The sequence below is a fragment of the Idiotropiscis lumnitzeri genome, chromosome 13 (genome assembly GCF_059441095.1).
Source record: "Idiotropiscis lumnitzeri isolate Australia: NSW breed Sydney's pygmy pipehorse chromosome 13, RoL_Ilum_1.0, whole genome shotgun sequence".
Taxonomy (NCBI): Eukaryota; Metazoa; Chordata; class Actinopteri; order Syngnathiformes; family Syngnathidae; genus Idiotropiscis; species Idiotropiscis lumnitzeri.
Window position 1 is genome coordinate 7320973 of NC_142403.1, and position 23164 is coordinate 7344136.

The 23164-nt window shown below is 39.3% G+C and overlaps 1 protein-coding gene across 2 annotated transcripts in view; it reads left to right on the forward strand.

Annotated features, from left to right (window-relative positions):
• Positions 1-23164, forward strand: part of negr1 (neuronal growth regulator 1) — a 136376-nt gene that overhangs the window by 79996 nt on the left and 33216 nt on the right. For both annotated transcript variants that reach the window (XM_088312966.1, XM_088312967.1), the window contains exons 5-6: positions 9161-9281; positions 13356-13504. In XM_088312966.1, coding sequence (XP_088169092.1) covers positions 9161-9281; positions 13356-13504 — 270 coding nt within the window. The remainder of the gene's footprint in view (positions 1-9160; positions 9282-13355; positions 13505-23164) is intronic.

The following is a 23164-nucleotide window of genomic DNA, read 5'->3' on the forward strand; positions in this document are numbered from 1 at the left end:
TGTGAGACACTGTTTAATTAATGAATGAATCCACCTCACAGACAAATTGTGTCCATTACTAGGTGAATTTAGATGAAGCTATCACAAAACATGGCGTCCTTTCCGTGTTAAGGAGTCCAAAATGTTTTGGACCGTCCTTTGTGCTTTAGAAAGCACTCAACAGTGACAGTATTGTGTTCTCACTCCATGTTGAATGTTATTGTGAGGTTTGAAGAGCCCCATGTTGCAAAATGTAATTTGACAGTTTGAGCAAGCGTTCACCACATCTGCACGGAAGCAACCAACTGTCTTCTCCTCTAATTTATTTGTTGTGCTCCCTTTTGGATGCTTTCAGATGCTGCCACTTAAAGGTACTCTTTCTGTTGATCTCTCAAAGGAACGGCAACAAGCCTGCTTGCAGGAATACAACACAGACAGGCAGACTTGCTCATGTCACGTTAGCACCACATGTGTTTTTTTTGTGCAAAGTATGTCCCTTGCCCCCCTTCAATAGTGTCATGCTTCCTTTACTATCAAATGCCCCAATTACAATTGGATTGAGATGCATTCATTTAGTACCAGTAATGGCAAAGAGAAAAGGTCTGATGATGGCAATCCATCCAATCCCAGCTGACTGCGATTGAAAAGTGGACTATACGCCGGACTGTTTGCCAGTCAATCACAGCCACCACTGAGCAGGAACCAGACCCATGCTGTCTGCACAGAAGTCAAGCCAGTGAACTGTGTGGTTGATAATAAACGTAGAAAAGGAAATGGATGGTAACAACTGAAGTGCTATAACCTTGCGGCAGATCGACAGTACCGTTGGGTACGCTCTGCATGGGACAACACACCCTTTGGACCACAGTTTTTGATTATTGCAATTCCATTTGCATTGAGACTGCATTTGTGTGTGTGTGTTTACCCACTTAAAGTTGTCGCTCTATCCGGTGTCAAATTGCAGCTCACGGATGCAGTAAGCATGAGCAAAGGAGTAATGAAAATTGGAAGAAACACAGCTTCATTCAAATCTCTGGTGTCGATTAATTTAGATTTTTTGTTAATACAATCAAGAGGAAATAGATTTTTTTTTCTTTTTACATAAAACACATATCAAACTGAAAAGTTCCGTGGGAACTTCCACCTGTCCTCTCATCTTTAATGATTGGCGAACATTGAGTACCAGAAGAAGTATATTCTCAGTTGAACTATTTAATATATGCCACAAAGATGGAGTAAATGACCATGGAGCCATTTCTGCCACTTGCTGAAGGTCTGCCCTCTTCAAAATGACACCACACGTGACTCCACTGTCTTAAATGGATTCAACTACGAAGTGATCCAAAAGACTTTCACACAATTCAAATCACAACTCAAAAATGCGCTAAAGTGAGCACCTATGGAGAGGAATACTTCAAATAAATTCTAACCGACGTATTTTATGCCACGTATGTCTTTATGTCCCGTATGTCCGTCCGGTGTCTCGTACATGTTGGAGTTTCCCTCACGTTGCTCAGATGTCGCAGGTCACAATTGCAACCCCTTGCCAGCTTTGCTTCACTCAGACTTTGTATGGCTATTAGCGTTAGTGAATTAGACTTTGTTTATCAATGAGGCTCATTTGCATAGAGGTGGGCAATTTCTCTGCTAATTATATGCATATTGCCTCATTTAAATACGCACAAATACCACAGGCGCACCGAGACGCGTCCTGCTTTGGGAGTTAGACGTTATCTGTAGGCTCAATTTTTACCGGAAGCGGCACACCAAAGTCACTCAATTATTTTGTCAATTCGCTCTTTAGTAAACTTTATTTTTAATTTTCCATATGCACAGTTAACTTCTTTGCAGTTTTATGACAGCAAAAACTTATACTGTGATGTATGAAGGTTTACTTAATTCATGCAATCTCCTCTTTCCTAAACACTAATCATCCTTCAAGTGTCATATTATTATTGTATTTTATTGATTTTCTCCGTTACACTTAAATATCTCAGAATGTTGATTGAACTGACTTGCTGAAAACATTGCTTTACATTTAATATACTTTTTAAAATTGTGGTTCTAGATTGAATAACTAGATGTGGTTTCTTCTCTATGGGAAGCTCAAGACCATTCCCAGTGTGCTTCCAACCTTGTCGTCCATCTGAATGCCTCCTTCCTCCTCAAGTAGCCTTGCAGCTGTGAATGATGCTAACTTACACAATAGCCTTGTTTATAAAATAAATAAATAAATAAAATATCTTTAGTATTGCTTCTTACAATAAGTAACATAGCACTGATTATTTTTTTTATTAATTCTGATCATACATTTCACATTGTCTGAACTTCAAAGATCGTCAGCTGCAGTAACAGACAAACTCTGGTCATTATTAAAATGCAGTTACCCAACTTAAATGTTTGAAATGATTCACGTCACTGTGCTCATTGGTGGTTTTATCTAAGCCCGCTGATCCCCTAGAAAGCCCCCATGTTGTCTGGGCCAATTTAGAAATACAGGAAGGAGGGGAGGTCTTGGTAGGGATGTCCAGACATTGTTTCATTCATAAACATGATTTGTGTCTCCTAATGGCATAAAATTAAACAGTGCTTAGTTGAGCCCAAGTATATTTACACAGTACTAACATTATTCTTTGCCAATCATTATGCACTGTAAATTTGCTTAACACATGACATTTATAGGATATTTAATTTAATGTGTGTGCACTGTGTCCTTGCATTTGAATAGGTGTGTGTGTGTATGTGTGTGTGTTTTAAAAGCTGCTTCGGTGAGGTGGGGGACCCTACACATTGATCAAATTTAAAAATGCTATATGTTGATTACACTACACAAGCACAGTAATATGGTATAATTAGATATGAAGGGGAAAGTTGCAGTTGCTCTGCACTTCGCAGTATCTATTAACACTTAGGCATACAACTCATAAGAAGAGAAGACTTCCATGAAATGGATTCTGATCTAATTCTAAGTAGAGTCACTGCCCTCAAGCTGTTGGGATGTAAATCTGTCTCTCTACATCTCTCCAGAGCTCTCGTCGTGATTGCTATTTAGATTTCTTGCCGCATTCAGGGCACCATTAAATGAGCAAAATCTTGATCTCTTGCAAACTAAATGCTCTTGTTAGTTCCACTTCAGAGTAGACAGTGACTTTCGGATTCAACTACACTTTTTGTAATCGCCAATCAAAAGAGCACTCAAATACTAATGTTGAATTGAATCATTTTTAATTAATATCAAAATTTATAGTCAACTAGTCCTTGCCAAAAAATTATCAGGGAAAAACATGTATAGTAACAGCAACAACAACAAATAACTTGTTCTGTTGCATTCTACGAGCATGGCAGACACGCTGTGGTGATAATGCTACAATATGGCATAACCTCCGTACTTTGACATAACGTTCAAGTTATAAAGGTTGGGCATCTGTAGCGATTAGCAAAAACTCAGGCCTCTTACTAATTATAGTAATTACTTTTTAAATCCTTACCCTTGAGAAGAGGCTCTTGTAGCGTGCAGTTTTAACAATTGACAGCCTTCTTTTGTGGTCCTCATCTAATAAGTCCTGTATATTAGCGTACCTTATACTATTTAGCGTTAAAATCACACAATAGATTGAATGCCCCGTGGGAGCCACACAATTCTGGGACTAAGCTGTCTATTTATAAGGCTTTCATTAAATAAAACAGGAGGAAGACAATGTGCTTTTGCTCTTCTGAATAGAAATCTTATTGAATTAATAAATCTTGGCAGCAGAATCATTCCTGACTGACAATGAAAAAAACAAAATAGAGAGGACAGTGAAGCCCACAGATGGCAGTTGGGAACAGTGTCTCTGTGTGTAAGCTGATAAGTCATGCATTGATGAGTCCATTTCTTAATTGCGGGGAAAACTCATTTTCCAATCTGACTCAAGAGATAGGGATGTTAATTGATCTTTTAATTAAAATGCTTGTGTTCTCATGGTACTTTTGGCAAGTAATAGTGTATAAATAACTCATGCGAAAGGGATGGTTTTACTCACCTTACAATTTTCGACATGTGGTAATATATATGTAAGCCCCTCTGGCTGAAGAGACCATATTTCACAAGGGTTAGGTTCCAGCAATGGACAAAAAATTTATTGGATAAAGGGCTGCATAGTATATTGGTAAAACATGTGACATGCGATATGGATGTTAACTTTAGTGATATTGATATTGTGATGTTTACCATGTACCTAAAAAAAAGGTTATTTTTGTTTTCTTAATGAAATAAGTAAAAAAAATGTTCATGTGGCAAAAGAAATGTATTCCTAGCTTATTAATTGTAATTACTCGAGATAATATCCAACTCTTAGGTGGTGATGCACATTTACGTTTGCATCTGACTGGTCCAATTCAGATAAAAGCATACAATTCCATGAGAAAATTATTGCACGTCTTTGCGATATGCCTATTACGTAGGCTATTATCGCGATTGATATTTTTTTCAATATACGGATGATTAAAAATCAAAAACGCCCTCCTTAAGGTCTCTATTCTCATTTCATTTTCATCACGACAAATGTTTGTGATGCAATTGCCCCTTTCCGACAAAGGACGTTATACTGGTAAGCTCAATGGACTCACAGTGCAGACGTGCAAGGTGCAATTCCGACTCCAGCCTTCATGTGTGGAGTTTGCATGTTCTTCCCGTACCTGTGTGGGTTTCCTCCGGGCACTCCGGTTTCCTCCCATATTCCAAAGACGTGCATGTTAAGTTAATTAAACAATCTAAATAGTCTTAGTCATGATTGTGAGCACGGTTGGTTGTTTTGTCTTTTTATGCCTTGCGATTGGCTGGCAACCAGTTCAAAGGTCTACCCCGCCTACTGGATTCTTGCCCGGTGGTTAAAGAGAATCTTTATGTGTGTGGAGATTTATGTTGTGATTATCTGAGCACGCCACACGCACAATACGACCAAAGTTGTTAAATGCTCGATTTTTTGTGTTTATGTTTGGGTGCTGCCAAAGATAAAAAAGAAAATAAATCATTTAAGATTCGTAAAATCTTTATGTGTATACCTGGCCTTAATCTTCGGTTCCTAAGGATGTTCTTCTTTGACAAGTCTATTGACTGCAAGTCGCTGCAAGCACAATAACGCAGTTAAATTTCAGTGTGCATATTGGACCACACCAATATTTACGGTAGGTTGTGTTGCTTTTGAAATGGAAAACACCATCATTTAAAAGCTCATACTTGGCCTTTTACACGAGACACTAATTTCAATACTCCTCGATCGCTGGACGCTCCACTCTTTACATGCGAGCGCCTCCCACCAGAGGACATTCACAATATAATGCTCGGATTATAATATTATTTTGTTTTATTGTATTAGAATAATTTCAGACTGAAAATTGTAGAAATGGCTCACCAGATACAGAATCATGGCCATCTCACTCCCCAGACTTCAACCCCATTGAAAACCTGTGGAGTGAGCTAAATAGGAGAGTGTAGAGGAGAGGACTCAGGTTGGTTGATGATTGAGAGCTTATGCAAAAAAAGCAATGGTCAAAGATCCATCTTTCTCCCATCTTGTGACATTTTCTCCGGGAACACTATGTGCTTTTTTTGTTGGCAAAAGGGGGTTGTACAAAGTATCGCCCACAGAAAAAAATTACATTGATATTACATGTTGGATTTTCCTCTTTTTTTTCATTTTGGTTCTGTAGTCTTCAGGGGAAAAATGAATAGAATACATTTTATCCAGGGGTGGCAATAATAATGGAGGGCACTCTATTTTTCCCTCTGAATAGTTCAACTTCTATAGCATTTAGCGTGGTACTCTCTGAACTGGTTGCCAGCCTATCGCAAGGCACACATAAACGAACAACCATCCGCGCTTAAACTCATACCTAGGGGCAATTTAGAGTTGCGTGTCTTTGGAATGTGCGAGGAAACCCGAGTACCCGGCGGAAACCCACCCAGGTACGGGGAGAACATGCAAACTCCACACAGGAATCGATCCGATGACCTCTGCACTGTGAGGCCATCGTGCTAACCAGTCGCCCACCGTGCCGCGCCGTTAGATTTTTCAACATATCAAATTTTGGGACTCGGCAGTCGTTAATGATTTATTCACTTCTGGGTGCTGCAAATTATTGTCATAGGGTGGTAACTTTTAGCTTCACACATTACTGCATACACACATCTGGCCCTCAGTCTTGAAACACACCAATTAATCATTAATAGTCTCATGAGGCTTCTTAAGGTGAATGATTTTACATTAAGATTTGATGCATTCTGAACACGACCTGGCCATGAATATTACATTGAGGGTCAAACATTTTACTAATCATTAACATGCGGGTGTTTGTTCACTTTGCAGGGATGCACAGTTGGAGACCTTGCATTTGATTAGACGACAAGCTCAGCATAATATAGATGCAAGTGAATTTGGTTTGTAATCGACTCACAACTGGCCATTTGTCATCAGGCTGTACCACGGAGGCCATATTTTTCTGTTGTGTGTGTGTGTGTGTGCGTGTGTGTGTGTTTGCTATTCTTGGGCCCAACCCCTCACCCCAATCTGGTGGCGTCGCCATGAATCCAAGCATGATTTACAGCACCGCCGCAGCATTCTCAGGACACTAAATTACCTGGCTTATTGGACTTTCAGGAATTTTAGTGCACTACTTTGCATTTCTCTCCAAGCACGGACGGCGTATTTCGCGTCATATGATGATGTAAGACATGTCATCCAGTTGAAATTGGAATTATCAGATCGGAGAGCTTTTTATAGGTGTGATCATTCTTCACAGATCTGAGTGGCAGGACCTAATTTGATCCATTTGATTGAATTGATATGCATGTACAGGTAAATCTTACTGGACCACCTCCAAGCCTGTGGTCATTATTTTCTTTTTCAGAAAGGTCCAGAAATATGGAGCAAAACCTTTGCTTGCCTGAACTGTTATGAATTCTTCTAATGGATAGATTAAATACCTTGTGTGGTAAACAGTTATGTAAGGTGCCCTTGATAAGAGAGACGATAATAGGTAATATATATGCTCAGTCCCTCACTGGATCAGTAAACGCTAAATCAGATTCACATACCCCACTGAGAAATCTCTTTTTTAGGATCTTTGATGCAGTCCACCTTGAAAACTCAGACAGGTGAGATAAAAGAAAAGCCTTATAATTAGGAAATGGATCATAATGAAGAAGCAAATTGTCCGGGGGAAACAGTCACATCATCTATTTTGAAGTAAATAATATACCTTAAATCGATTGATTCCAGCACACACACACCCTAATGAGGCTAAGCGTTATTGGAAATGGATGGATGTCGTGTTCAAAGTGTGTTCTATATCAATGATTGAGAAGTTTAGCAATGGTTTCTGTCACATTTGTTTGAAGGAAAACTATCCCGAACCCCCTCCCCCGCCCAGAAAACCCCCCCCAAAAAACTCAACTCTGTACTGTCAAACAGAGCCGCTCCAGATAATCAATGGTGCTGCACAAAGACGTCAGTGGATGATTATGAGAACCTACAAAGCCATTGATTTTGTGCTATTTGTGATGTGCCTAATATTTCTGTACTGTCGATCAATAATTGTTTCATTTCTAATATTCACTTCATGAGCCAGTAAAAATATTGTTTAATAATAATAATAATAATAATAATAATATTCCCTTTATTAGTCCCACAATGGGGAAATTCGAGATTCGAACCCAGGCCTCCTGGGGAGACTGGGTCCTGAACGCGGCGCCTTAGACCACTCGGCCACTCTGAATACTACAAAGTATTTTTTTTCTCCACATCTTCACAGACACACTGTGTTTGTTTATTTTTCTGATGTTGGTCGTGTGTTGTGATTACGATGAATGATTCAAATTGGGTGGGTGAGAATTTGAATCGGGTCATTACTTTTTTAATAATGTTATGCACACTTAAAGCCTGCACACCCATTTACAAGCACAGCCGGCACGGAAGCAGCAGTCAAACTCTAGCCCTTCCCCACAGCACGGCATATAACATTCCCAACAGTGAAAAATGAATGTGAAAAGCTTTCACCAAACCCAACACTTGAATGACTACCTCAGGTCTTTCAGATTAGTCAGCCCAGCCTTGGAAGAACGGAAGGAGTGCTATAATTGGCACACGCATGGAAGGACATGAAGTCAGCAGACTCAAGTCATATGTGCGTTCATTAGGATGCAGCAGAATAGTGGTGGAAGGAAATTCATCATCACACAGCACACTGTCGCCTCCCTCGGCCTTCTCCTACGAGATCATAGTCCACGTTCACAAAAGCGCACATAGATCTTTTTCATACTGCACACATCTCTTGCATCCTACCTCATCTGTCAGCTGTCTGTAGACTCATACAGGTTAGCAAGAGAGCTAACCCCATGGATACAGTCCACACTCCACTCTTCATCATCTCTTTTCTCCGATGTTTCCAGTGTAAGATTGTTGTCGGTCGAAGGATGATCTTTTGAGGATCATATCCAGTAACATTCACCAATATCACCACTGTCTGTAGATCTGATCCCATTCTCTGTCTTTTCTTGAGTTCCCGAAGCCCAAAAGGAGAACATTGTGGAGAGGACAAAAAATTGTAATACATAGATAAGGGCCATCCAGTACTACATGTTCGGTTTTAAAATATAATCATGGATGCAACGCATTTTATCTTGAAGAGGACAAACAAGAAACTGCTGTCAGTTTCATTCTTTGTCATTGCACCTCAATTCGGTTTCTTTCAAGGTTGTGTCTACTCTAAGCAATGCAAATATTTGGAGCACAAAGGCGTGGTTTGCCTCAGAAATTCTCGACATGTATGGCTGCCTTCACGACAATGGAATCGAGATTTCCTTCACATTTCTTCACATAAAAGGAGCCTCATTTTGCATTCACAGAACCAGCCGCCGCCATTGAGTCTTTGAACTCCCATTAAGCCATTTATCGCCATCCAGTACAAGTCATTTCATTTTCCCAACAGTGGCGACGGATGCCCTCTACTCCTCCCCAGCTTTGCCTCTTTCAGGAGTTTTGCGCAATGTGAACATTGAATGCAGTATTAAAAGCTGTCATTTCTCATCATTTTCTGAACAAAACCACGCAATTTTGCCTTCAACGTCTCAATTGTCACAAACATGTTTATTGTAAGGACATTGGAAATGTTTTTCTAACATATTTGTCTTTGTTTTCTCCAGTTGCCCCATCCATCCATGAGATGAAAAGCCACGGTGTTGGTTTGGGACGCACTGCCCTACTGAGGTGCGAGGCAGCGGCTGTGCCTTCGCCGACATTTGAGTGGTACAAAGGGGAGAAAAGGTGAGCCATTATTGTTCAAGCATTTCTGGTCACTTGAATGAGCTGTGTTCCTGTTTTTTTTTTTTTTTTGCTGATGGGTCTGTCACAGCTTTATTTTACACCAAAGGAGGTTTTCATGGGGTTGTTGCCTCAAAAGTCTCATGGCCTCAAAAAGTCAATATAAAAAGTAGAGTTTAGAAAATGTTTTTAGAACCAATAAGTAATGGACATGGCAGTTCTTTTCAGTGAACTGAATCCTTAGAATCAGTTCATCTAAAAGAATCGTTCTAAAGATGAATTCACCATATCCAAATCATCAATAATTAATTTAAGTAGTCGATGTCATGAGTTGCACTCACAGCCCCTGTAAAAAATAAATAAATAAAAATTAATAAATAAATGAATAAAAAAATTGAATAAAATAAAATAGCACACCCACGCTCCTCACGCTGGCTCATGGACTGAATGAATAAAAAGTTAGTTTTATTATCATTATTATTTCTATCAAAAACGTTGCAGCTGTAAAATACGAAAGAGAATGGCACTACATTCACTCACTGAATCGTTTGCGAACGGGAAATGCATCACTGAATCGTTTGCGAACGGGAAATGCATCACGTTCACTTACTGAATCGTTCGTGAATGCCAATAGCGTGGCAGAATGTTCAGTAAAATCTATCAGCCATCTGATGCTGGCTGCTGATTATTCGTTTGCGAAGATTGACGACATTTGCGTGGTTGAGCTCAAATGAACTGAGAAAAGAACGAACTTAAGTATGTGATCCATTCAGTCACGTTCATTGAAAAAATGTGTTGAATGAATCATTCACGAACGACTCAACACTAGAACCAATATTATATCCTAAATCATTGATCAATAATTGTGTACACACTATTTACAATAAATATTGTATGTAATGTATGCATAAGTAATATTTATAAATAATCCATTTCGTTTAGATGCACAGGACAGGCAGTGTAATGTTTCTTGAAGTATAACTAGAAGATTATAAGATGTTACAGGCAACACATTTGCATAATTAAAAGAGGTGGCTTTATCTGGTTTCCCTCAGAAGGAAATGGTTTGTCATTCTGTTTGGCTGCCAGCTAGAGAGAGCCCACATTAATGTTCCAACAACAGTCAATTGTCCTATCCTTGAATTCCAATAAAAGATTCCCTGGCAATCCTCTAAAATCAGTCTCTGCATATACATTGGTCATTTTATATTCAAGTGTTGTTAGATCAAAGAAGAAAGACCGTTTACCATCATGTAGCCACTCCTGGTGAGCACAACTTCAATCATTAGCTCATGCTGTGATAATTGTAATTATGGGCTGGAATCAATTTATTTAAATTGCTCAGGCGCCAAAATGCCTGGATTCTGGTCTTTACTTGTGTCTAAAACTTTTACTTTGGTGACTGGCTAGATGGCTGAGATTTTAATTTACTTTTTATCAACAAAATAGAAGTATGTGGTCTTCATTTTTCAACACAGAAAACAACCGCCAAGAAAGAGAAATTGAGGGCCACTTTTGTTTTCTCAGTGTGTTGTTTTTGTCTATTTGTTTTACGGCCTTGACATCAGCTCAACGCTGCTGCTAGTTTGCCCAAGCTGGAAAAGCGTAACAGTCTTTGACAAACGCCTTTTCATGATCTGTCACGGCTTTGAAAAGAGGCGAAGGAGTCTAGTGTGCGTACATCTGGGTGGTGGTGCTTTCAAACTGAAAGAGGAGCTCATGGACTCGTTTAATGTTGACTCAAAAAGAAAGGAAAGCTCATTAGAGACTACCATCAAGATTATTAGCGAGGATGTCACCTTGGGACATCGCTTGACATGAGGTCTAATGAAATGGTTTAAGCCAGAGTTCCTCTTACTGTAAGAGAAGCGAAATTGAAGGTGGATGAGGCAGCCACAGTAAAGAGAAGTGGAGTATGTGATGGATTATGACAGGTGTACCTCCTTAAAAGTGAAAGGGCTTTAGTTCAAGAAAATGCAGAAGCCTGAAACTTAATAATGCATATCTCACATTTTAATGTAACCACAAATATATTGTCACTGAATGATTGATTGAATAAAATAAAATAATATATAGATTACATAGAGATTGTATTGAATTTTTATTTTCACGTAGAATTTTCTTTTTCTAATATATGTTTGCGTTTAAAAATAATGCTTTTTGACATCATTAAATTTCTGAATTTGAAAAAGTAGTAAAGAACAGGACAGTGCATATTACCCACCAGAACCAACATTTCTAGATAGCTGTGAATTTTATTTAATGAAACCCTGACTGGACATGGCCAGCCCTCAGGGAAATGTTGTCTCGCCGTGGCCACCCCACTGAAGAAATTCTGTCTAAGTCCCTGCCCACACACACTCACACAACTACTTGCTCCACTTGCCAAGGTGCTCTGAATAAATGATTAATAGCAAATAACAATTAAGTGGCTTTACTCTGGGGAGGATTTTGACTGTTCCCTATGAATCCCAAATAAGTTGCTCAAGCTAAATTATTAATGTCATCAAATGACACGTTCGAGATTGTCCGGAACCGAGACATGTGATTTACAATGTTCCCAATTGCCATGAACGCAGAACCAACAACTTTGAAAATCCCACAGTCAACGTGACTCATGGAAGAAAGGATTAAATTCCAAGGCTCGAAATAAGTCGTTTCGCAATTCAGTTCATGAGTCTAAATCATATTTTGCACCTCAAACTAACACATTTGTATTACTCTTATGTACATATTACCGCAACATATGTATAACGTGTCTATGATCAATTTTTCGTGCTATCCACTCTAGTTCTTGCGGCTGCTTGCTGCCTTTTCAGGCGCACCAATCACACGGTGTGCATGCCAGATGGCTTGCGATTTGACTGGCTCAGGGCATGGCCATCGATGGTCATTAAAGGCGTACGGTATACACAACCAACCTACTCGTACCTTCCCTGTGCTTTAGTTCAATTTTAACATATGGTGGGTTATTGTATCCAGTTCACTTTTACCTTGCTTTTGAAATCAGTTACAATTATCTGATATCTTAATTTAGCCTACTAAAATTCATCACCAAAAATGTTAAATGTTAAGGATGTCACCAACTACAAAGTGTGAATTGCGGAAAATTATCCTATTCCAGAGTTAGGTCCTTAAAATCCAACTTGACAAGTATTATCTAGCAGGTGAATTATCTTATCATGTTGTCTTATTCTGAGATAGCTGGTCTTTGCTCATAAAAACATGAACAAACTCGCTTCATATGTTAGCCGCTCAAGTGAAATTAAATAAAAGCTGCTAAAGCCTTTAATTTATTTAATGCCTTGACGAAAATGTATTTAGTAAAAATATGATTTATTTGAATGCATTATCATTCTGTAGCATTTTCAGCCGGAGGCTTGAATATTGAAATATTCAATAGCTTCAGCCATAGCTATTACTGTTTAATAAAACCCTTTCAAGTCCCTGGGATTAACATACAAAAATGCTCCTCAAAATTTGTAAATTGCTCCTCAAATGAAGTCACTGATGAGCAAAATTGCTGTTCACAGAAAAAAAAAAAATTCCAAGCCTTGCTTTTTGCAGGATGTTCAGTATAATTACAACCATAACAAAAAGCTATAATTGTTTGTTAATTTCATAATGCAACACAACATAATTGTAACGTAAAGTAGCACTCATCTGGTTGGCCTCAGAGTCATTTTACCTTCCTTTTCAAGTCGAGTCAAATCATAGAAGAGTCTGAAAGGAGGACAAGCAAAAACTCGACCTAGGGGAAAATATGAAACCTTGAGAAGAGGTCAGAGATGGGGGAATCCTCCTCCAGGATGACCAGGCTGCAATGAATGCAGAGTGGGCAACATTTAACACAATGCGGTGCCAAACAATCGTCATTAGAATAGTGTGACAGTCCAAAGGCTTCAGATGTGAGACACCAAGGACTAACTATCTGAAGAGAGTATTGAAGTGCTACTTAATGTCAGGATGACAAACATTTGTGCTGTCCTTGACACTTTCCACCTCCCCCTTGACATTTTCTGTGCGTGTGGGTGAGAAATAAAGGCTTAATGTGTTGGCATTGTGCTCAATTTTCAGGATTATCAAGGGCCATGGCATCGACATCAAGAGCCTCAGTTCCAGATCAGTCCTAACGGTGACCAACATGACAGAGGATCGTTACGGGAACTACACATGTGTCGCTACTAATAAACTTGGGACGGCTAATGCCAGTGTGCCTCTCATCCGTAAGTACCGTTATACCGGATTTTCTTTATTTCTTGTGCTGGTTTATAGAGGAGTCTGATAGCTGCCGAAGGCGGTTTGTGACCTTGGAAGCATTTAAACCGGAGCACTTAGAAACACAGAAGTAAGCGAAACTTGTTGCCCACACATTCTCATCGGCATTGCCTTATTTTCTTGTTACTCACTTTCCGTACCAGCCAGTCAGTGCGCGTTCACCCGCCAACTCTTTGCTTTTATTCTTTTCAAGTCACCACTCTTGCTGCTTGTGTACAGTCTATCTTGTGTGTGTGTTGCTGTGGATCTGCTTTGAAATTTGGTATTTGCATGAGCATTGACATTTAGTTTTAAGCTGAAGGCTGAGAAGACAGGCTGACCCAGACTCCAAAAGAAGACTGCAAGTCAACCCTTTCATAACGTTTATACTGTTCAAAGATACCAAACTGGTTTAAAAGGTGGAGGAGGCCAAAGGCTAAATTGCAAAGCCACGAATTGCCAGACTACATCACAAAAATAGTTATTACCCAAGTCAAGAGACTACCACAAAATGCAGATGATTGAAATATCGTATGATCACAAATAAGCGGCAATGAAATTTTGAATTGTATATTAACATACAAAAACTTACTGAAAGATACTAGCTATGCCAATAATTATGATCCAGTCTTGCAAGACTCTCCAACTCTTTCCATCAATGTCATAAAAGCGTGGGTGAAGTTGCCGATAAAAATATCTAATATTTATAATTTTATCAAAACATCTGACAGGAAAATGGCATCCATCCATTCTCTTATCAAAAGTCGGATCTTTGGGCTCGCAGCTTAAGCAGGGAAGCGCAGACATCCCTCTCCCATCTTAACAAGATTCCCGAGCCACCTCACCTGGCTGCTCTTGATGCGAAGGAGCAGCGGCTTGACTCTGAATCCCTCATCCCTCCCGGATGACTGAGCTCCTCACCCTATCTCTAAAGGCTTTGTTATATTCCCGCGTCGGCACGGGCGACAACGGCCGCATTGCATCACGTAACCGTCGCGTTGTGCTGTGCAGCACATTGACAACAAGTCTGCAACACGTCGCACACATGTCAGAAATTGTTGCTGCGCATAGGCTGCTGTGCGCATTCTCTCTCGTGATTGGTCCATTTGGTCACGTTATGCAATGACGTACATGGAAGAGAGGAGCCGCAGTTCGTTGCTGCTGCTGTGAAGCAAGCTAGTTTGGAGGTGGCATGGATATGTGTGCGTGTTAGTAGAGAAGCCTACACACGCGCATAGCACTTATGCTGCCGCCTTGATCGATATTGTGATGCAATTAAATCACTTATCTATTCATCAAAGTACCTTTTTTCTTGCTGTCTCAAGCTCAATTGCTGTCGCTGTGACTTTGTTCATTGAAAAAAACGGCGACTGGAGTTGGCCATATGTAGAGGAAACTACATACTGTCGTTTCCTAGCCAGTATGAGCCGTAGCGCTGCCTCCACCCGACTTGGAGTGAAACTGCAGCTCATTTTCAAAACAGCACGTGTGGTTGTGGGAGAGTGTGACGGGAAACATAAACTGTGCAAGACATTGACGCAGTGACGTGCGCACCGATGTCACCTGCGCTAGTACAAAGAAGCCTTAAGGGACAGCTCGGACACCCCACGGAAGGAAATTTATTTCGGCCGCTGATCTTGTTTTTCGGTCACGACCCACGCACTACGCACTAAATTCAGTAGAGTACATTTTACGCTAAAAATACTATATTTGGTCCCAGGCAGCGTTTAATATTTTAGATGAAAAAATGTGTGAGATATATATATATATATATATATATATACAATTTCAGTATAGCAGCAAATTGTAGTACTTTTCTCTTGAGAAGAAAAAGGGAGCTGTCTGTTTGGAGACAGGGGTTTGTGTGTTTCAAGTGGATGATTCACCCGCCAATTAATTGAGACAAGGTGTGAGCATGAATAGAGTGTGGTAGTAGAGTGGAGCAACAATAGTATTTTACAAACAAGGTGTTATTGAGCCTTTGTTGGATGTGACCGGAAAGACAGAATCTAGTTATCTTTTCCACCTAATGCACTTGCCAAGCTGCAAGAAGCAATGCCAGTTAAGGATTGAAGAACAACATTGTAGAGCAACGATGAGAGGGGGTGGGGGGGGGGATCAATTTAATGTATTCCATGATGAAATATGAACAGGTGAATTAAATTATTCACCAGTTTGTGCAGCACCCTTAGATGATAACATCGTCCCTCGCAGGTCAGGGACTGGGAATACAAAAATGTATTTCTGTAGATTATCTTTGTCAAAGCAACACTCCTCATTCCTGTTTATGCATGCACATGGAACATCAAAAGATTGCCTCAGATCTTCCAATGGATGATCTTAATGTGACGCCGGCGATGCCGAAAGGGAAGAAAGAAAGAAACCCTCAACATAGTTAAAAAAAATGGAATCATTTGCAAAGCACCCACAACTTCAATTAACTCATTCTTCATCCGTTCATTTGTCTTCCTGGCACACTTTTACGTTCCTCTGTGATTCTCGTATTCCGTTTTCTGTCCTCTCCCTGTCTCCTATTCACCCTCTGTCATCGTTTCGCATTTCCAGCATCTTCTTTCGCGTACACAAAATGTGTCTTCCCTCGCTCATTTTTACTCCCGTGATCTCCACCCAAAGAAAGGACAATTCAACTGTCTCCCTTAATGAGGAATGGCAAGCAATCACCGTGGTGCACTCTCGCAGGTACACAGATGCAAATAACAGAATCCAGAGGTGAGACCACAGGTGACTTTGGATAGCTATTTTAGAAACAGTCAATAGCCATTGATGAGCAAGATGGGAAGGGGAACGAGGCTTGCATAATTGACCAAGCAACATACGTTGCATTGAATTTAAAGTGGAAACAGCACATGGCTGTTGTGTGGAGAAGCCTCTAAAGATTCATTCATACTGTCTATATGCAAAAGGAGCAGTACTCTGGTTTCATTTTAATATGATTCATAACAAGTTTCGGTAAGGTTGTTACTATTCAGATGTTATTAGCATTTACCTTTAAATCAGCCCAGAAAAACACTTTCCATTATTGATGATGAGATGAACTGTGACTCTGGATGTCATACCCCAGGAAACTAGAAACACATTTGCAGGGAATATGAAGCAGTTGCTGCAAGAAACATAATTAGTTTTTTTTTTTTTTTGTCTCAAATGAATTGGAAATATAGGATAGCGTATTTGCGCCGTGGAAATGTAATGTGGGCAGTGTAAGGTCAACAATTTGTTAGGTATCTGCAAAATGGCCTTAAAATGCTGTGATTTTTTGAGGCGGGTGGTTTTTTAAATCAATTCAAATCAGATTTTTTTTTATCAGTAAATTTTTCCACCCTTTTTACCATCAACTTGCATTGCATAAATATTTTTTCTTAGAAAAATGTACCTTTCGTCAAAAATAATGTATTGTCATTTCTTGAGAATAACACTTATCCGATATTATATATATCGCACACCCTTCTAAAACTGATTTTTCATTTCCCTCTTGTATGATGCACTCCCCTAATTTCCTGCTGTCCATGCTAAACAATTAACATATTATCCACATAGTAACTTGATAAACTGGCATTCTTGTGTTCAGACATTTATTTTATTTATTGATTTATTTTTTTTTATTTTTTGGGTGATATTCTCTTACTTTGCTGACAGTTTTGGCTGTCCACACACAAACCTTCCTCGGGTATTCGTGTAGTGCGAAATCGCCTCCACACTTCGATACTCACACCTCGGCACTTATGACACACCTTGCTAGCTGCGGGCTATATCTCGGAGCTGTTGGCGGTTCCTGATGTGAGATGAAAACCTCTCGCTTGATGTCATAAATACGAAGAAGACAAAAAGTCCTGGATATGCGCTGAGAGTCTTTGACGACACCCGAGCATTGTAAAAATTGGCAACGTGCAGTAAAAAAAAAAAAATGCTGTCTGGTATGACAGATGACCTACATCCAATCTATTTAGTCTTGAATCTTGGTGAGCAGTGAAAAATATGTTCTTATATTTATACATTTGTAACATTAGAATAGCAATGAAAGTCTCAGGTACCGTGAAATGTAATGTGACATATTTCCTTGATTCTTCTTGAGCTGTATAATAATGGGTGATTTTTTTTTTTGCAAGAAAAAACATTTGTCATTCACAAAAAAGTCTGTTAACATGATCGTCCTGCAAAAAAGTGCAACTTCAAAGTGCATAAAATACCAAAGCTACCCCAATTCTTCCTTTTTCGATAAATTAGGGAAAACTAGGATGACTTTTGTTTTTGCCTACATTAATGTACTGTGTGTACAGCTGCTCATATTTCGGATCAAGAATTGAAATTCAAAAACTTGAACATAAGTTTAAATGTCAAACGCAAACTGTGTGTAAACAGTCAAAAGTTATCAATGACGTTCAAGAAATAAAGATAAGCAGCCTGCTGATTTTGCAGCAGTATCTAGCTGAGTTGATATTCTTTTATTTCCATAAACGCACTGCTATAAACTGATTATATATGCATAAATGAATACTAATGCTTGTCAACAAAGACAAACATAGCGTATGACAGAGCTGACATAACATGTTGCATATTGCATGACCCAAAAAAAGGATTAGACTTGCACCAACATGCTCACTATGTGAATAAATTTAGGGGAGGAAAGGACAAAACAAATAGTGGCCATTAATTTTTTTTTTTTTTTTAGTCTATCTTGCGTTCTTCCCACTTTCTCTTTCCTTTTGGTAACCACATTTACTTCAGTTCGATTTCCCATTTCAGCTGCTGGATAGAAGTAAAATTTGATGAAAAGAAGTGAAGCTGTGCTCTCCAATTTTCTGAGAAGTCCTCCAGCTTAATTGGTCAAGCTCTTATCCCCTCAGCCCACCTCGGCTTAGCCCCAGTGGAGCTTTCTCCTCCGTCTATACCTCTGCCTTCATTTCCTCTTTCCTTTTTTCCTTCCACCCCCCCGAGCAGTAATCAGAAGAGACTGATGAGGAAAAAAAGTAGTAACTCACTCTCTCTCAATCCCCGCCCAGTCTCCCTCAGGCAGGAGAGCCACTGATGTCTACTTGGTCAATGAGCATTGTATTCGTTTGTCACACCTATCAGTCAGCACATGTAGGCGTCGTTCAGACATGTCTCCTCATCTGACATGATGTTGTTTGCTCACGCCGTGTGATTGTCTGTGAGACAAGGAGCAGGGAGATGAGAGCTAAAAGTGAGACCTGTGCAATAGCAAATCATTATTGAAGCCAGACGGGAAATGAAACCTACAGTTTCACTGTTTTGCATGTTGCATTCATCAGTATGTGAAATTTTTTTTTTCTTTTATCAGTCGTGCAAGGTGAATCCTTACGTAATGCACATTCATTGTTTGGTTCGTTTAAGTGTTTTTCACAGTGCTTTTAAGTTAAAACACTCACATATGTAGGACATGGAAATGCGTGTCTTCTTCCAAAACCAGACTAAAAATATTGCACCATTTACTTATCATTTGAATGCTTTAATTTACATATTTAGGCAATCAAAAAGCCATTAACATTTTTTTTCCACTCGCACTGTGATGAGGAAACGTTCAGTGCAGTGACAATGTGTTCATGCTGCAGCCCAGCGGGGCTTAAGACTTAACACCCACGCCACAACATCTCCTGAAGCAAGAAACGTTTATCCCAGGATGAGTGAGCATCGTGGATGCCCCGCAGGACGATACACACTCCGGGCTGAATTAAAAATGACATTGAATGAATAATTTTACTGCCCGCGGAGAAACTAACTCAGACTTTACCACCAAATATATATTTAATCATGTCAGAGGAGTTGGATCATGGTATGAGTCCTATTTTTCTAATTGATTTCTAGTATTGTCCACTTGGCATGTGATAGTCTGTAAAAACGGATGATTGGTGAATTATTGTTCGGATTTTACCTCGAAACGAAGGAGCGGACATAGCAGAGGTATGCATGTGTGGATGTCGCTGAAATTCTGATAACTGGCTTCATTTGTTTTTTTGGACCACAATCTAGTTGTGGCTGATTCCCCAGATTCCTCATTTGCTTCAAGAAAGGATTAATCAACAATGAATTCCATACAATTGACTGACGGTCGATTAATCAATTATATTCCCGTCAACGCGTTTAATATGCAGTTGTGCTTATAAGTTTACAAACCATAGGGCTATGTATCCTCAGGAGCACGACCTGTGGTGAACGATGTTTAGGCCTCTGTCAAATTTATGTCACCCAATCACTTAATTCCGGTCTTTCACAATAACATTAGGTTAGCTTAGCAATTAGCATGTATTCTTCATCTTACTTCTTGTATTCTTTTCGTGAGAAGTTGAGCTTATTTGTCGCCATGAGGCTGCAATGACTGACTTATGAGCGAGAACGCAATGTGTTTATTCGCAGAAGTAGTGAGCATAACCTCAACCCTTATTAACTGCTGCGGCGCAAGTAGAACAGACCACCCTTGGTAGGTGACGTGAGCCCAGCGAAACATTTTTCGAACTATCCATGGTGGTTCAGTTATAGGAAAAACTTAAAAATGTGTGATTTTCAGTTTAATTCTTTGTATTGATGAGGCTCAAAACGCAAACTGCTGCAATCCTTAGTACTTAAGTGTACCCAGCAAGCCCTGAGGTGATCTTTTTTTGTAAACAGTTCTTAACAATTATGGGTTGGTTGTTGTTTGTTCATTCTTTCACAAAGTAGAATAATTCATTATTTGCATTCACCCACCTTATTATTTATTAATTTCCATTAACACTGGATGTTTGTTATTTATGATGACCATATATTATGATTCGATTCTCTCTGTTGTTGTTCAGTCTGCCACCGGGCAGCAAATGTGTGCCATAAAAATGGTGAGTTTGAAGCTTTTGTCCATCGAATCATGCTTTATCATTCTTTATACTAACAGTTTGCTGTAGGTGACAATGCGACAGTCAAATGACAGACACGACATGAGAAAGGTCTTCACATTATATATTGTCATATCACTCAGCTCTACCCTAAACTTTTAAGTACAACTTGTCCATTTCCATGTTGACTCAAGACTTGAAATAGATCATGTATTAAAATGCATGTATTTGTCAATCTTTTCAAGCATAAGCATAAATAGTCTGCAAGGAAATATGTTAATAATGTTTGTGAAAATTGCATTTTAGCTGTCATTTTGGATTTTACCCCTTCCACTAAAATGAAAATGTAACCCTGGACAGCTTTTTTCTTAAGCTCTATTCTTGTGTAAGTAATGACTCCATTTTACAATTGGAATAAATAAACTGAGTAAGCCCAATGAATAACATTATTCAATACAAAGGAACAGTGCAGAGAAGTAATTCAAATTCAAGAATGAATGTGAATTAAATGAACTTAAACTTCAAGAAACTGTTTTATCAGTTGGTGGATCTTGCATCCACCATGTACAGGATGTAAATCCACCACTATGTGCAAATCCAAGAGGCAGAGCTTGCCTGTCAAAAGACTAATGCCATACAGTAATGGAGCGACTGAGTGTCTGAGAGCTGAACAGATTCACTGGTGATTCATACTCAAATATTAATCAGATAGCCCCCATATGTCTGTGTGAAGAAAGAACTAAAAAGAAATTGTCTTCACATATCTGCTCCCGGAGGACTAGTTGAAGTGGAAGCTTTCGTTGGAGAAAAGATGCATTCGACCTGCCCGTGCACCCGTATGCATTGTCATGGATGCTGATCCCGACACATTTTCAGCTTCAAAAGGGAATGATGAAATCAAACGAAAGCATGGATGGCTTAATTGTTTGTGGCTTATTAGCATATACGACAACAAAATCAGTGAACAGCTGTTTAACTTGCGAAAGAAACTATAGATGGTGCAGGTGAATTGAATATTACATTAATTTGTCATCTGATTCAAATTAAAAGTCTGAATAGGCTCTTGGTTTAGGTGGAACATCCTACAACAAAGTCTAGCAACATGGTGGTCTATTTTTTTGTAGGTATAAGCAAGGCTGCCATGACATCCCTTGTGACACAAAAGCATATTCTGCACGGAAGGTAGTTTACACAGCTTGTCGCAACTCATCCTCAATTCAATTCAAAATTCCGTTTGCCAAAAGTAAAACCATGAATGTTGTCTATTTATTTTAAACTGAGCTTGTGTTTGACAGTCATGTTCTAATACATTAAAAATTCATCATGAATCATGATAATTTAACAGTAGGATGGAAAGTTTGGTAATGGTTCATTTCCACCCTGTATTTGACTGGCTGTATGGTAGAAACTTTAAGGTCAAACGCATTACAATCTGTGATGCTGGTCGAGCTCTGATATGTTCACTTTGTTGGAATATAGATAATTCATATTATTATGTATTGAGTATATTGAATATTTATTTATGTGAAGACATAATCACAGTTGAATGTGGGTGGGAATGCTCAGGATTTTTTAAGGAAAAGATGGTCGCTGTGGTATTCGTGAATCAGCAGCGCTTATCTCACTTGAGCCAGGTACCCCGTCCATACAGCCATCTTTGTTCTGAACTTTTCATTGAAGTTAAGCTTTAACACTATGCTATATTAGAAAAAACATTTTACCTACTTTACTTATGCCCGTTTTCAATCGGTTGATTGTTGCCGTTGTGTTATATTCAACGTACGTACGCAACGGAAATATAAGATTCTGGTGCTAATCACTATCTAGCCTTGAGGCGAATGTTAGGCCGTGTCAATGCTGTTTTAGCGAAAGTAAGACGAGCTGCCAACCATTCAAGATCATGAAATTAAAGTCTCGGTTTTATTTCCGCTTGTCTTATACAGAGATTTGAGATTTGAAATGATGAATTGTGTCAAGATTATAGGAGTTTATAATGACCACTTTGTCATCATGTCTATTCTTTGCCGCCGCATCGAAAGTGTCTCGATACTCTGAGATACTCTCATCTACCAAAAGTGGTGTAAGATGGTGAGGGTAATAAAGAAACACATTTATTTACAGTTAATGCTTATCCTCCTGAACTGGACCTTCAATCAGCCAAACAAATGCGATCACATGATCACAAACTTTTTCTACTTTTCTTAAAACGCCTTGTTGAGGCTGGTTCATCTTTTATAATAAGTGTTTTAGAGTTGAGAGTTTCATATGTATTATCAACGCCTTGTCTGGCTGCCGGGTGTGTCCACATGTGGCATTTAAAACCTGCACTATGGGAAAAAAAAAGTAATTTGGCCACACAGTTCAGAACATTGCTAGATTGTACATTATTTCATCTCCCAAATGTCATCAGTGCCGTAGCCTTTAATAAATTCCCAAGCTAATCAGATTGGGACCCAGAGTTGCCTCCTCTGAGCGAGTAAAGACTGACGGGATGTTAAGAATGTATGTTTCCCCTCAATTCTCACTGCCATACAACTACTTTTGGACCAATGTTTTTTAATTATATAATACATGGTATTTGTCTTTGGCAATGTGTCCGTTGCATGCGCCAAATGCACGAATCTGCCCACATATTGACAAGTGTCATTTGGCAGCTTGGTGAGATGAAGTGCTGCCTCCATGAGTGAAAATACAATCCATGCACTGTCTTTATAAGTGCTTGAGTTTAACTTCTAACTTGGGGCTTTCCCTTGAGCACAGACAGCCACTAGCAAGCCCGTATTTCTG